Here is a 15,826-nt window from a genome sequence, read left to right as displayed (position 1 = left end):
AGAATCATCATCTAACTTCTTGACCCTCTTTTGTTTTCTTGTTTTTATCTCTAATATTTATCTCTCTCCTTGCATTATAATTGTTTTCCGAGATTAAAATTATGAATCATTTCATTTAAAGTTTCAGATATTTCTCCGTTAACATGTACGTAAAGACTTAAAACCACTGGGTTCCAGATTTGATCAGGATTTGACTGAAAAATGAACTTTTTACTGTTGTTGATTCAAAACAAACAACTGGACTTGATGTTGGCTTAATAATTCAAATATAATGCTGAATGAGAGTTTTTCTTTACATTTCATGTCTAGTCAAAAAACTAAAGTCACCGGCATTGGTATGCCTGCTTTAGCAGTTTGGGGTTCGATTCCCTACGGTGGCCTGCAGAATATTTTGACATTAGTACATGAAACAGTCCAGCAGAATGTTCTAGAGGACTAATGTTCTTCTCCCATAAATAGAACAATTGAACTCAGGTGAATTTCAGCTGTCACTCATGAGGAGGTGTTTGCAACTTTATGACCGGTATCCACATGAGCAAATGTCCCTGCCAGCAGCCATGTGACGACATCACAGCAGAGTCCTCCAGAGGATGGATTCGCCGCTCCAGGAGATACTTTCCTCGCTGCATTGCGAGGGATAACATCTGTTGTGATGTAGATGAAAATATGCGGCCAGACAGACAGGAACGTCTGGATGTACCAGAATGATTTACTGTACTGTTACATGTGCTGTATATTGTTCACAGCTCTACCAAAAGGGTGATTTTATGTTTAACATCTACAGTGACTTTACTGCACATTTCAGATGACTGTACGAGTAGTCCGTAGGGCTGTCTTGAGCATTTTCAAGTGTCACCAAATATTTTTGCAAAGGAAAACTCTGAAATTATAAACTGTCATAGTGAAAACATGAAAAAGCCATTTGACTATCTTGTTCATAAAGATGGTGTCAAGACTTTTCATTTTGATGGCACTGACAGTTCCATTGACATGAATACTTGCTTTTGAGGAATGGATAATCAATTCTGAGCATGTGATGTGCTTTTGCAGGCTATCCACTAGGTTTTGCAGTTTGCACCAATTGTTTTGAGAAATGCACTAACTGCTGTGCAAATGGTAATAGTGTTCTGAGAAACGCACCAAAGCGACTGAGAAAAACTGTAAACTCCTCCTAGGCGTTTCAATGTATCGCCCCCAAACTCCTTCAGGATCTATGGCAAGCTACTTGGGAAAAAAAAAATGTCAATTTTAAATAGCGTCAGATTGGTGAGCTAGCAAAAGTGCTGGGTAACCTGCTGCTTCAGACATTTTTTACTTGAATATTAGTAAAATATCCAATACATGAATCCCTGGCTCAAGATGAACCAACTCTATAATAGATGACATGAATATATTAGAAATGTGGGCGTGGTTAACAAAGAAGTTCAGTTGCCGAGGAAATCCAACATTTTACTTTTGCAGATTCTTCTAAATATTAGATAAACCTGTTTATCACCCCAAGGGGATTAAAACATAAAATGGTTGCTATGGAGAGAAAACCAACAGAAAAGCCACCATTTTGAAAAGTGTCTTTTTTCTGTATTTGTCCCATGCAGCTCTAACTAAGACCCAATAGGGCCATACAATGCTGCTTGCAGCTTTAATTTTGTTTTTTTCTCCAAATTTTTTATTTAATTTATGAAAAAAAAAACGTAAATTCAGAAGACTTAACTCTGAAACCTGAGCTATTTTTTTGTTTCACTCACCTGGAATAAGGTGAATGTGGGGTGGAAACCATCTCCACATGTAAATGTCTGTCAGAAGTCCTTCATTAAAAAAACAGACCTAACCAAACTTTCTTCTTAAAACAAACATTTTATTGAAACTGGCAAACAAAGAAATGCTTTTATAAAAACATTCATGTGCAGAAACAGGTTCTTCCAAAGGGGGCGGCTCTCAGTTAAAGTGCAGTTTAGGTTCGAGTTAACATGAAACAAGAGCAGACATCGTCCAAAATCTAGAAAAACACACACAAAGATGGAGAAAAGTGACCCAAAGTCCAGGCAGAAAGGTAAAAAAAATAAATAAATCTGACAGAATTAAAGACCCACTCTGATGAAAAAAACGTTTTACAAATGTTCTTGTAGCATTTTTCTGATGGTGAACATATATTAAGAAAAATAAAACTAAAAATATTTTTTTACTTAAATTGTTGTGAATCTAAAGCAGTTTGAGTTTATTAGAAATATCTAATAAAATAAAACTACACAGATGTTTTGATTTTGGCTAAAAATGGCATGATCACGAGGATGATGGGAGTGGGTCTTTAACCAGGAACACTTCACCATCTGCCCTGAAGGGGGCGACAAAGAGAAAAAATGTATAATTCAACACAAAACAACAACAAGACATTGAGCTGTTCGTCTCCACATAAATGCTTGACACTACAAAGCGACCAACGTTGGAACGGATAATTTATCAAAGCAAAAACCCGTCTGGATGAAATCCATCCTTTATGGACGTAAAACGGATGAACTGAAGCGGAGCAGGTTTGAGTCACTAACTGACAGAAACTCCAGTGCAAAGAGGGATTTCATGTGCGTTCAGTGTTTGAGGTGCTTAAAGTTCCGGACGAAAATATTCAGTCAAAGAAAGCCGCTTCTTCTTCACTCTGCAGAAAGTTTTGAAATTTATCTAATGACTATAAGTAGACTTTAAATGACTCTTTGTTATAAGTAAATGAATTTGCTTATAACAAAAAACCTTCGCTCAGTTCGACACATCTCTGAGTTAGTGCGGTTGAGCGGAGGAAGATTAAGAGTCAAGCTGGCTATCCCAGAGTTCTGTTTGTTCGGGCTCGACCCCCCCACTCCAAACCAGCGAAGAGCCCCTCACAGTCAGTTCTCCTGAACGGCCTTCCCCCCTGCAGGTCAGCTAAGTCACCACGGAGTTGAAGGACACCCGCGACTCGTCTTCCTCCACCATGGATCTCAGGTCGGGCCGGTCTGGACAGAACAGCAGGCGCAGCAGCGCCAGCCCGATCCGCACCAGCAGCCTGAGCAGCAGGAAGGCGAACGGCACCGTGATCTCCATGAGGTGGAAGATGGAGGCGCTGAACTCACTCAGGACGCACGTCAGGAAGAAGGTCCCCAGAGCCACGCAGGGGTAGAGGGCCAGCTTAGCCAGCATGAAGACGTGCTCGCGGCCGCCGTACCACACGTCCGGGTGGAGGCTCTCCCGCTCGGTGTAGAGCGCCGCCACCCAGATAGCCAGCTGGAAAATCCCGGCAAAGAAGACAATCACACAGCTGATCTGGATGGCCTCCAGCTCGTTGTGGGAGTGGTCTGGAAACTCGTGGGTTAGCTGGTAGGCCAGAGGCAGGCCACCGACGAACGCCAGAGAGAAGGTGTTGAGCAGGCCCATGAAGCGCGTCGTCTTGGTGACGTGGAGGAACAGCGAGTGATGGACGAACCACAGCAGCCCCACAGTGGCAAAGGAGCCAAAGTAGGCCAGGTACTCGGGACCGTACGCCTGCAGAGCGGCAATCAGGCTGCCGCCAAACTGCTGCTGCACCACCGCCGGGTCCGGGACGTTGTCCTCACTGCAAAACAGGGACTGGCGTCTGATACGCTGACGTCACCCTGACCGTACAGAACCGAGAGGAGAAACTAACCATATGTCCAGGATGAGGAGTGTGGCGACGATGGCGTAAACGCCGTCACTGAAGGCCTCCACCCGCTCTTTGCTGAGGGGCTCGCTGGGCAGGTAGGTGTAGAACAGAACCTCATCTGGACTCTCCTCCACCTGACCTGAGAATCACAAGCTTCTCTTTATGACTGAACGAAAGCTCGTGTGACCAGAACCGTGCTGGGCTTACCTATGGCTTTGCTGCGGCACCACTTGAAGGTCTGGGAGATGTACGGCAGGAAAACCACAATGGCGAGGAGAACATAGGACTGGAGACGAGCACAGAGGTGTTACAGAACTAAAACAACCACAGGAGGTCCGAACTGTTGGTGGAGGCTTCTCTGATGCAGAGTTGGGTCTTCCTCACATCATTTCAGGAGCAACAGAATCCAGACAAAACAATCTCAAATTTGATCAGACTAGTTTCAATATAAATTTGCAACAAAAAAAAAATGGCATTAAAGGAAAATTAATTCATGGATTTACAAAAGCAAAAACTCCGCTCCACCCACCAGCTGGAAGAAGATGAAGGAGAAGATGCTGGCGAAGAAGCACATGATGGGAACCCTCATGATGACTTTGAGGATGTGGCTCTTGTAGAAGTTCTGGTTCTCTGAGATCTGGATCTGTTCATTCAGCAGGAAGGGGTGGCTGAAGGCGTACAGCACGATGACGCACTGGAAAGAACAAACGAACAAACAGAAGTTTAGAACTCACGCTGTAAAGCTCCTCCCACATCAGTCCAGGTGCCTCACCTGAATGATCCCGATCACCATGACACACCCGCAGAAGAGCAGCATCCCCAGGATGTTCTTAGGGAACATGGCCATCAGGGAGAACTGCAGAGAACAGACCAGCAACCCACATGTTTGATGCTGCAGGAACTAGAGCCGGGAATCGATTCAAAAAAAAAAAGTCAAATCTGGAAAAAATTAATCGTAATTAATCGACTTTTTTTTTTTTTTTTTTTTTTAAGAGTTTTTGCCATCCACTTATTATCTACAAATAATCATAATATGAAATCACATGCAAAGTTATACATTCAGAACATTTATTTTTAACCCTTTGGAACCTATGGTAAAACAGGTTTTGTCCATATTAGAATTTTCTGTATTTTCAATTTGAAAGAATACCTGCTTGCTTATTTGGTATTATTTTAATCAGCACAACCTCTACTATGTGACACTACCTTTATTTTGCCATTTTCCATGTTGTATTCACAGACTAGACATAAAAATCGTGCAAAAAGGAAAAATTGTGTCTGGAAAAATGGGATTCATTTTGCTGTGGAAACCCCAAAAATCTGTTACAAACTGTTTCAACAACATAGTTGTAACACAACGTAATTTTATAAAACAAAAATAAAATTTGCCAACAAACTAATCAATATGTTTCTGAATGAAAATACAAAAAATCCAGGCTAAAGTGACACCAGGCAGCCCAAAAACTAAGAATTTCTTGCTGCTGTCTTTTTAACAGTTTTCCTGGAATTCTTACTTTTTCTTTTTTTCTCATACATTTCTTTATTACGCTTGTTAAAAAATTAGGAAAAAATAAATTGGGAGAAGTTTGATCCAGCTGGATTTCAGGCCGGCTCGGCTGGAAACTACACAGGTTCGGGCGTGTCTGTCCATTCTGAACTGCTTGCTTCCCACGACGTTGGTGGGCGGGACTTTGCTGTATTTATCAGTAACAGCCCAGGAACCTGACTGATCTAAAGAAGATCTGTGTGGAGGAGTGGGCCAAAAAACCTGGTGAAAACTACAGGAAACCTTAGACCTGTGTAATCACAAATAAAGGCAACAGTACCAGATATTTACACTGATTTTCTCAGGGGTTCAAATAATTATTTTCCTCACCGTAGTTTCTGCAGAACGGCTGTAGTTTATTCAAAATTTACCTCAGAGTTCTGAGTGAAATAAGCCCGCCCCACTTCTCTTCATCTATTTGTTTACACACTCTCCTGTAAGCTTATAGCCCCAACACCAACAACCTAAAATTAGCAGTGCAACAAACATATTGGAGTTATCCAGGCATACAGTTTTGAGCCAGATGCCAGCACGGCAGAGGAAAATTAAGAAGTCGTATTACTCTCCCGAAGTTTGGTTCATCAGAGGAAAGGATGACACAGGCGGTGCCAACAACAGGTGCTGTCCTGGAGCTGAAATGACATCCCCATAACCTCTCTCACCCAAAAGCCCCACATAAAACTAGGCTCAACAGTGAAAACGAAAGCTCGAAACGGAAATTCTAAATTGAGAACTGAAAGCAAACGAGGGAAACAAAAGAACAAACGCTTCAAATACAGAACAGCAGTTATTACAAATAAACATTTTCATTTGGTAACAGATTTAGGTTTACAGTTTGTTTTTATTTTAAGTTTGAAGTTAATTTATTTTTTGCTTCAAATGTTTTATATTTCTTTCAAGTTTACATATTTTTCCCCAAATTTACATTCATTTTTTTTCCTTTACTTTGATTTGACCCTGTGCAGATACTCACAGTGTACGGCAGGAAGGTGATGAGCATCATACAGGCCTGCAACCCAACCCAGAGCACAGGTTCCTGTCAGAATGAAGGCAAGACAAACACCCGTGTGCTCTAACACGGAGGAGGAACTCACCAGGTTCAGCAGAGCAAGGCAGTCATCGATACGCACGATCACCTGAAACAACCTGTGAAGACAAGACGGCAGCAAATGGGAAAAGGGCAGCACTGATGACACGGTGCGGCGCCCCCGACAGTCCTGACCTGATGTGGGCGGCCCACGCCACTGTCACAATCAGGAACGTCATCAAGTAAACTGCGATCTTGGCGCTCAGCAGAAACTGCAGGCTCTGCCTCAGCTCCTGCAGCAGAAATGCGTTCAGATCAGGAGGAAAAGCAGCAGCCGGAACGTCATCGAGCCTTACCTCGCTGCTCTCCACTTTGGTGTGGGCGACGGGTAAGATCTGAGGAGAGAGGAGGACAGGGCAATGAGGCGCCACTCTGCAGATTCATGAAGAACCTTGGAGAACATTAGTGGAGGGACAGCCCGTTTGACTGTTCTATCAGCGTCCGATTTTAACTTAAATAGAAAGTTCCACAATAAAAGCATCAAAATTAGCAAAAATACAATATTAAATATTATAAAAACCCACTTTAGTTTAAACATTTCTTTAAAAAACTAGGGGATTTTAACTGTATTTTATTACAATCTTCATAATAACCAACATCTTTCATTTCAACTTTTTTTAAGAACAAAAACTGTGAATGGAAAACTCTCATCATGCCTCTAATCTTAAAACTTCGTGATGTTTCAAAATAAAATGCCTTCTTTTTAGTTGTAGATTTGATGACATGATGCATCAGAGTCTGAACAGCCTTCACAGGTTCGAGTCCCATTTAGTTTACCGAAAGTTAAAAAAAAATAAACACACGTGACTGCACCCCCACCCCACGGACCAGAACCCCGCACAGTCTGAGGTGCGTGTGCGCGCGTTACCATGACAGTGGCGATGATGGAGATGAGCGCGTCGCTATAGGCCAGCAGTCTGTGGGAGGACTGCGTGCTGCTGTGGCCCTCCCTGCATGACGAACCCCCCATGAGTGAGGCGGACGACGCCGCGCGATTCTTATCCCCCATCTCCTCCTCCGCGTGCTGCTCTATGAGGTCGCTGTCGTCGCTGCCCCCCATGGCAGAGGAGCTGGAGGGCACAAGCAGGATGTTTTTAACAACAGCTGAGTTCCAATTGACTGTGGGCGGAGACACAGGAAGCAACTGCACGCATGCTTCCGGTACCATCCAAAGACTATTGATTTGACAAGAGGAATAACTCTCGTCTCATATTCAGCTGAAACCGAAACTTCCAAAAGTTTTCAAAATTCTAGCACATTTAATTAAAACTTTGTGATGTAAATGAACGGTTTAGTGAGCTAGATGAGCTTTAAATGGGACAGAGAAAAAATTGTAATAGGTTCCGGTTGAGAACCTCCGTTTCCGGCCAGAGATTTTAGGCGCCATCTCGATGCCTGCAGCCAGGTCCTCTGTGGCGGAAAAAGTATAATCTCTTACTTTTTTTTTTGACAGATTAGAAATTAAAAACATGGCATTATACATGTATACATATGAAGACAATTTTTTTTATTCTTTTATAATTTTTACTGTAAGCATCAGTTTCTGTACAAAAAACTGTACAAATTAGCCATTAATGTACTTTGTACATCTATACAAACAGTATAAAAAATTAAACACAAATAAAATAACATAAAATTCCAGGATGAGAAACAAACAAAAACTTCATACCATAAGTATATAAAAGTAGAATCAAATAAATTGCAGAGTTTACATTTTAAATGATTTTATATTGAAAACAAATTTTAAGACATTTCTTACCCTTTTGGTTTTTTTTTTTTTTTTTGAAAAAACGATTGATTCAATATATATTTTAGCCTCCAACAGAAATAAAGAAGAAATATGAATTTTGTTAGAGAATTTACTTTTATGGATGTAAAATTTAGCAAGTAAAATGAATAAATTGATTAAAAATTTAAATGCGAAATTCTGACGCTGGTGAAAGCCAAATAGCACATGCTTCCAAAGTAAATAAAAAGAGAGCAAACTTGTAACAAATGAAATCACAGGAGATTTGCCATAAAGATTGCAAAAAGGGGCAATGCCAAAATAGGTGAGCTACTGTTTCTTAAAACCATTTACAAAAGATACACAATGTGTCAATGTTGGGATAATTTGATTTTATTGTTATTAATGGCCCGATGTTATATTGCACTTATTTCAAACTTGTGTAATTTTGACAAAATATATTTTTATGGAGAGTAAAATATTGAAAGTTATTTAAGGTTTAAGATGAGTTAGTATGTTAAAAAGTTAGGTGTTACAAATTTGGTTTTAGTGTGTTCAATAAATGTTTATCCTGTTTTGGCCCCCTGTACAATTGAGTTTGACACCCCTGGTCTAGTGCATAAACTAGAATATTATTTCTTCCCCCATTCTTCAGCACAATGTGACATTTCAAAAAGAATTGAGGACCCAAGAGATCAGATCACCATCATCTTCATGCAATACATGAGACACAGAAGCACAGATTTCAGGCTGTGGAGTGTAGCAGCGTAAACTTCAAAGGCCCCAAAGGTATTATTTAACCATTTAAGGGCATGATTTACTGAATGTTTGCCTAAACTATGAGGATGTTCAGATGAGATTACGAGTTGACCACTCTAAAGGGAAAACAGGGCTTCAAATTTGATGCACACTATTCAATTTCCCACAAGACGTCAGTGCACAGATCTGTTCAGTGGTGCAAAGATGAGGAGTGATGCATTTTAAACCATCTGTGGAGACTTGATTCTCAACCTCACTTAGACATCTACTGTATGTCTCTGTGGTTTGGTAGCTTTGTTAGAAGTGCTTTGTTTAGCTCAGTGAAAATTTCTGCCATTGACAATCCATCACAGCGTTTTGCGGAGTATGTACATTTCGATAGGCTTCAAAATCCACCTCCTACAAGCGCAAACCCCTATTTTTTTTTTTTATAAATGCAAGTTTTTTGTGTGTGTGTGTGTGTGTTTTGTTTTTTTTTTACTGTCGTGTTCCCATTGGGAAAATTTATTATCATAAATCCAATTTGTGATATTTCATACATATGGTAGTGCAGCTGTTGATGAACCCATCATGAGATTTCAGAACTTGCACAGACAACCACTAAAGTCCCAAGTAAATAAAGAAGCTGTGGTGTCAAAAGTGCTGTTTAGAATGCAATTTTTTTTTTTTTTTTTTTTTTTTTGAGGCATTAAATAAAGAAAAATTCCTCTCCAGTCCAAGAGGACGTCTCTGTGAGGCATTTAGATGCCACCACATTGTAAACAGAAAAGACAGAAAGCTGTCATCAGCAAAAAATAGAAGGAAAATCGTGTGAGTGAATGATGGAGTTGTAGAATTGACAAATTAAAAGATGTGGCTAACCAACCCTGTAGAAGAGGTAATTAAAGAAAGATTTATATCAATTGATGGGAGTTTTTCTTGGTAAATAGTTTTGAAACTAGTCCAGAACTGTGAAGAGACACACGAAAAGAAAAATATAAAGGCTTATTGCAGCCTGTGTATATTGCTGTAAAAGCAAGAAAAAAATACCGTAATTATGAAAAAAAGACTGAAATAAATAGGTCAATGCTTTAAAAGAAAATCTCACCAAATGTTGAAACAAGGACAAAAACAATTTCACAAATCTCATTTTGAGCCTTAGTTGTTAGATATAGTTGAAGAAAGATTGTGTCAATACTTTTTTTTATGATGTCACGAGTAGAAAGATAATTTTTTTGTCAGTGTTGTCTGCATTCATTGCGTTTTAATTTATATTGAATCATGTATCCCTTGAAACCTTAAAGGCGCCGCTGGTGTAGTGGTATCATGCAAGATTCCCATTCTTGCGACCCGGGTTCGATTCCCGGGCGGCGCACGCTCTTTTGATGTGGTTTTGTTTCATTAATGATTTGTTTTATTTATTTATTTTTTGCAAACTTACATGGAACATTTTAGCAAAAGCAATAAAACTAAAGCAATAGCTGTAACTACACATTAGTGTATATTTTCCTTATTTTACTTATACAGATAGTTAATTAATAGTTCTAATCTACAGATAACATGTGATTCGTTTAGGTCTACCAAACGTGAAGGTTATTTCTCCTATGTGAGAGAAATGTGTTTGATATTAGCAGAATTTTAGCGCGTTGCGAAGCTGACGCTTCTGACGCCATTCCTCCGCCATCTTCAACTTCCTATTGTTTGCTTCAGACTGAGGCTGTCTGTGGTGTGTGTGGAACCAAAATCGCCCACAGATATATCATTTAATTGTACATATTTATTTTTTATGTTTAGGTTCACTTACGTTTAACATAAATTATTTGTATGTCATCGGGCTAAAAGCCTCTCCAGACGCGACCACTACACCTTGACGATGGAGGACGAACAACCTAGAACCTTGTGAGTGAAGCGGCTGTGTCTATGTCCAGGAATGCATTGGCTTCGTCTATTTTCTGCGATTCTCAAACGTCTCCACGTTATTTTCATTAAAACTCTATGACATATCAAACAATATTGTTTTTCTTAAAATTAATGTCGACAATTTTCTGTTAGTTTGAGTATTTTCTATTGTATTATTCTAAAATTATTGTCGTACTGACAGAAACTTACATTTGAATATGCGGAACTGTAACTCGCATGGAAATGTATTTAGCTAGCTAAGCTAGTGCCCGGCTATCATTTACTGAATATGTAAACTATAGCACACATTTTTTTTCAATATATTTTCTTGTAATGTCAGTCACGTTCGCCATACATCTTTAATATAATATTGTTTATTTGCACCGTGTCGAATCAGTCTTGTTTTACTAAGCACGGTTTGCTGCTAACTGCGAGCTCGAGGCCCTTCAAACCGGTTAGCGACGTCCTTAGCTAGCTTTAAGTGAGCCACGTCAACGGACTCTGTGTACACGGATACCTCCGCCGAGAAGGGGACCACACATAACTTGCTTGTGTTCAGTTTTGTGCACCCCATCCTCTAATGTATTGGCCTTTTTCGCCATATTATTCCCCCCAATATTACCCATATTTGATAGTTAGTGTGGTTGTTGCTAGCCCGGCATAGAACCCTTTGTTTGTGTGCCACTTCCTGTTTGAAGTCCCTCATTTCTGTCCTTCCTCGTAGATACGTGGGGAACCTGTCCAGGGATGTCACGGAGCCTCTCATTCTGCAGGTCTTTACACAGATAGGACCCTGCAAGAGCTGTAAAATGATCGTTGATGTAAGTGTTAGTTCTTCAACTGTATATATTGTGATACACACATGAAAATGTATGTTAGCAGTAGCTCAAATATTCTTGTCATTTTATTTTGACACACTGAGCACAAGTGCTTAGGTCTTTTTATCTGTAGCGCTCGAACTGTTGACCTGAGATGTGTTGGTTTCCTGTTAACAGACGGCAGGAAATGATCCATACTGCTTTGTGGAGTTCTATGACCACAGGCATGCTGCTGCTTCTCTGGCAGCCATGAATGGAAGGAAAATAATGGGTAAGGTAAGCTATCGTATCTACAGGGTGAGTGGGGATGGGAAATTAACCTTTTGTTTAAAAAATGCAATAATTAATTGTCTGCATACTTGAGAATTATGTCTTAACTGGTTTCAAATCAAATGAATTGTAAATAACATAATAGTGTAAAAAAGTATAGCCATACTTACAGCAATATATATTCTCTTTAAGAAAATCATTTGATGAAATTAGGGTCATTAAGCATAATTTCATTAAGGCCCAACATTGTCTCATATTTAAGGTAAATATATCATGTGATTGTCATGCAAAGTGTTGGTAATTAATTTTGTAGAATTTGATAGATCACTGGGACTGATCATACACAAAAAAATGTATGCATCTGAAAATTTTATGAATGCAAATCTAAATTTCTTAAAGGTTAACGCATGACTATGCAGCTCCTTCTAGATTTTGATCAGTTAGAAAATGAGCCCAAATGGCTCTTTTACTGTTAAAGGTTGTTGACCCCTGGTTGAGGACAGCTGTTATCACAATGTTGTGGATTGCACTGTTATGAACATTTTAATTATTAATTTGGGTGGACAGCTCACTTCAAATATGTTAGTTTAATAACATGCTCACAGTGCAGGTTTTTTTTAATTTAATGATGTAAACATACCCCCCACCTGGTCTGTTTTTCTTCTGCCATTGTCTGCAGGAGGTCAAAGTTAACTGGGCCACAACACCAACCAGCCAGAAAAAAGACACAAGTAGTAAGTTCAAGGATTCCTTCACCAGTGCAATCATATATTTTAAGTAGATTTTACAGCACCTTTACTTGACTTAAAATAGATCATTCATTTTGATGATTCCTTTCCTCAATAGATCATTTTCACGTTTTCGTTGGAGACCTCAGTCCAGAAATCACCACAGAAGATGTTAAAGCGGCCTTTGCCCCGTTTGGCAGGATATCGTAAGTTTCAAGACAAAACAGTCAGTGCCCTTTTAAAAGCAGCAAAATAGTTAACCAGAATTTAATACCAAACAAAAGTTCCTTTGTGAAGGCTGGTCTGAAAGTGTGGTTTTCTTTTTTCTTTTTTTTTTTTTAACTCTGTTCTCTTGGTCTTTAACAAGTGGAGATACTTTGCAATGCTGTCAAGTCAGTTTTAAAAAAATGTTTAGAAACTCTTATTGTGGAAATATTGACTTAAGTGTATTTAAATGTTTAAATGTTGTTCCTTCAGGGAAAAAGCTTTTACCTTTAACCTATTGCAGAAATAAAATAAAGGTAAACAAGTACAAGTTCAATTATTATTTATGCATCCTCTATGTTACTGGAAGATACAAACAAAAACATTAGTGGAATGCCCTTCAAATAGACATGGCATTTTAACTAAATGCCACACAGTCACATGGTTTGAGTAACACCAGTTTCCTTAAATGCAGTTTTAACTATTTGGGAGAAAACTGTCTTCTTTTTTTCATATTCTGGCCTAAATCTTTGGTCATAAATCATAGGATATTGTTTTCTTAAAGCATTGTGAGGGCTTTTTGTTTTTTGGAAAATGGTTAAATGATCAAGAAAACATTATTGGCTAAAATAAGGAAGTAACGTCGTTATGACTGAGTTAAAACAGTTTCAGTTCATGATGGCTTACAGCCATCTCATATTGTGGACAGTTGTCCAATGTGATGTTAATGAAACTGTGGTTTGTTTTTAGGCCAGTCTAGAAATTTGGTTAAAAGGTTGTAATATAATAAAGATAAGTAGGTGGAGTATAAAACGGAACAGGATTAGCATTTTAGTTTACACAGGAACCATATGGTTCTATTGAATTCTAGCCTGGACTCTTTAGGTTCTGCTTTCTAACGCTGACGCTTTTCTCCACAGAGATGCTCGTGTGGTTAAAGATATGGCTACAGGGAAATCCAAAGGCTACGGCTTTGTGTCGTTCTTCAACAAATGGGTGAGCAGGAAATATCTGGTTTATATTGTTATTGGAAAGGATTTTGGAAGCGGGTAAAGAAAAACTCCAGGGAAAGTAGATCACATGTTCTTGGGGTATTTCTTTATGATGTAGGACATATGTGAATAAAATTAGGGTTAAAATAACATTTCTGAGTATTTATTTTTCAAATTGTTGTGAATCAAGAGCAGACAAAAAACATTTGTTTCAAAAGTGTAAACAGATGTGAAGTAGGGAATGCTTTTACAATAGATCAATGACCGGGTGGAACTTTAAATTGTATTTGTGAAAAGAATCATGCTTTCTAGATTACTTTATCGTGGATGTTATGCTTTAAAAAATTTTGAGTACTGACCAGACTGTACTTTGTTGTTCCAGGACGCTGAGAACGCCATCCAGCACATGGGGGGTCAGTGGTTAGGAGGGAGACAGATTCGAACTAACTGGGCCACAAGAAAGCCCCCCGCCCCAAAGACCACCTACGAAAGTGTGTGCTCCCTCCATTGTGCAGATTCCACTAACTTTGCTAAATGTCATGTAGAGAGTAATGTCTGTTTTATGGCTCTCCAGGTAATTCCAAGCACCTATCCTTTGAGGAAGTCATGAGTCAGTCCAGCCCAAGTAACTGTACTGTGTACTGTGGTGGAGTCAGCACCGGACTCACAGGTACTTATTAGTACTACAGTGTTTTTGAAGTATGGCGAAAAGATTTAGATTTAATTTTTCTCAAGGAAAGCATTAAAACAAACATTTGTTGTGTGGTTTCACACACCACCGTAACACCTTTTCCACAGCTTTTTAGTTGTTGCTCATCACTGCAGATGTTTTCTTTCACGCTGTGGTACAGATCTGTGTGGCTTCCTCTGTTTGACTTCAAAGAGGAGGGGATAAAAAAATTTCCGAAGTTTGAATGTCAAAGCAAATGTTCATATACCAATTTGGTTTGGATTGCTTTTCTGTTGCACTTTGAAGTGGATCCCAACATCTCATCACAATGCAATGCTACAGCTGCTCAGTAGGAGGTGCTATTGTTCATATCAAGAAGAAAAAATGTTCACCATCCGATTTGTTTGTGGTTTTTGCTCTAATTCTTTTTGAAAAAGAGATTTATTCTGTGTGAAATGACTCAAAAATAACCGAGTGTTAAAGAAGAGGTTTCCTTATTATCTTGTCTTGCCGAGGAAACACCTGACCATCCATTTTGAAAGAAAACAATCCCACAATCCTTTGTGGTCACAATGCTCAAAGTGAAGCCAGAAGTGAAATTTTTGAAGATATCTTTTTATCCTTTTGTGTATTCTGTGTTTATTTGTTTACTCTATCTTATGCTGCATGGCAACAGTGTGAAGGAGAAGAACAAGAAAAAGTGATGGGATGAATTTATTTTAGACACACCACTTAGAACTAATTACTTTGACATCATTTACCTTTTAACCACTTTTTTGTCTGACATCTTGTTTTTGAGCTTCATGATATGACCTTTTAAGTAAGACTGTTTGTGAAATGCTGGCATGAGTGTGTAAAGATGCACATTTACTTCTGCCTAAAAGAGATGGATGTTGCAAGAACATTTTTTTCTCCAGACCAAACAATCTGGTGTGAATTTTTCTAATCGTCAGCTTTTGGTAATTTGAACTTTTATTTTTCTGCTTGATTTTTCAGAGCAACTGATGAGACAGACCTTCTCTGCTTTCGGACAAATCATGGAAGTCAGAGTTTTTCCAGACAAAGGTTATTCGTTTGTGAGGTACGGAAAAGTGCTTTTAGCTTGGGATTTCAGGTCACCGACATGAACTGCTGCTGTTTTTGAGTGAATCAAATGAGTTCTGAGTGATCTGGGGATTTTAAGCGCTGGAACTAAGAACTGTTGGATGTTTTTAGGATGATTAGGTGCATGCGTCATACCCTGAAACGGCTTAATGGGACTCTGCTGAATCCCTTGGATATATTAGTTTATGTAAGAAGAAAACCTCCAACAGACACTTTCAATGTAAAATAGTTACATTTATCCACAGTATGTAATAGTTTTGTTCTAAGGTTTCACATGTTGGCACATATTTTATATAGTAAAAACCCATATCTTAGGATAACTGCAAATTCTCATAAAAAACTTTATTTAAAAAACCAGGTCAAAGTGGAAAAGTGTGAACAACTTTATTTATTTT

The 15,826-nt window shown here is 39.0% G+C and overlaps 2 protein-coding genes and 1 non-coding gene across 6 annotated transcripts in view; 2 read left to right on the top strand and 1 right to left on the bottom strand.

The window, feature by feature from the left end:
• Window positions 1–2,112: 2,112 nt before the first annotated feature.
• tmem175 (transmembrane protein 175) lies at window positions 2,113–7,546 on the bottom strand. Of its 3 annotated transcripts, none has more exons than XM_024275615.2 (10): window positions 7,151–7,541; window positions 6,579–6,617; window positions 6,418–6,515; window positions 6,290–6,341; window positions 6,169–6,204; window positions 4,422–4,505; window positions 4,179–4,343; window positions 3,857–3,935; window positions 3,653–3,788; window positions 2,113–3,580 (listed from the first exon to the last, which is right to left on the bottom strand). In XM_024275615.2, the coding sequence occupies exons 1-10, from the start codon at window positions 7,448–7,450 to the stop codon at window positions 2,914–2,916; spliced, it is 1,656 nt and encodes a 551-aa protein (XP_024131383.1). In that variant the 5' UTR covers window positions 7,451–7,541; the 3' UTR covers window positions 2,113–2,913. The 3 variants fall into 3 exon arrangements, with proteins under 3 accessions (XP_024131383.1, XP_024131382.1, XP_024131384.1); XM_024275616.2 differs by having other exon boundaries at window positions 2,975–3,276; window positions 3,410–3,580; window positions 6,418–6,617; window positions 7,151–7,546; XM_024275614.2 differs by having other exon boundaries at window positions 6,418–6,617; window positions 7,151–7,545.
• A 2,504-nt stretch (window positions 7,547–10,050) lies between these two features.
• On the top strand, window positions 10,051–10,121 carry trnag-ccc. Its single transcript has one exon. It is a non-coding gene; the product is annotated as a tRNA-Gly (tRNA).
• A 271-nt stretch (window positions 10,122–10,392) lies between these two features.
• LOC112148346 (nucleolysin TIA-1) overlaps window positions 10,393–15,826 on the top strand; it is a 9,981-nt gene continuing 4,547 nt past the window's right edge. Inside the window, exons 1-9 of one of the 2 annotated variants that reach the window (XM_024275412.2) lie at window positions 10,393–10,645; window positions 11,370–11,466; window positions 11,641–11,739; window positions 12,413–12,467; window positions 12,580–12,667; window positions 13,586–13,661; window positions 14,040–14,148; window positions 14,232–14,327; window positions 15,324–15,408. In XM_024275412.2, the coding sequence (XP_024131180.1) occupies window positions 10,620–10,645; window positions 11,370–11,466; window positions 11,641–11,739; window positions 12,413–12,467; window positions 12,580–12,667; window positions 13,586–13,661; window positions 14,040–14,148; window positions 14,232–14,327; window positions 15,324–15,408 (731 nt within the window). In that variant the 5' untranslated portion in view covers window positions 10,393–10,619. The remainder of the gene's footprint in view (window positions 10,646–11,369; window positions 11,467–11,640; window positions 11,740–12,412; window positions 12,468–12,579; window positions 12,668–13,585; window positions 13,662–14,039; window positions 14,149–14,231; window positions 14,328–15,323; window positions 15,409–15,826) is intronic. The other variant, XM_024275411.2, reaches the window with a different exon arrangement.

This window comes from Oryzias melastigma, linkage group LG9, assembly GCF_002922805.2.
Source record: "Oryzias melastigma strain HK-1 linkage group LG9, ASM292280v2, whole genome shotgun sequence".
NCBI classification, from domain to species: Eukaryota; Metazoa; Chordata; class Actinopteri; order Beloniformes; family Adrianichthyidae; genus Oryzias; species Oryzias melastigma.
This window is presented reverse-complemented; position numbering and strand designations above follow the sequence as displayed.

Excerpts from the sequence above, each read along its gene's own strand:
- tmem175 (XM_024275614.2), bottom strand. The coding sequence starts at position 7,450 with ATGGTACCGGAAGCATGCGTGCAGTTGCTTCCTGTGTCTCCGCCCACA. Across the intron at positions 6,342-6,417 it reads GCGTGGGCCGCCCACATCAG|GTTGTTTCAGGTGATCGTGC; the intron begins GTCAGGACTGTC and ends TTGTCTTCACAG. Across the intron at positions 3,581-3,652 it reads CTCCTCATCCTGGACATATG|TGAGGACAACGTCCCGGACC; the intron begins GTTAGTTTCTCC and ends CCTGTTTTGCAG.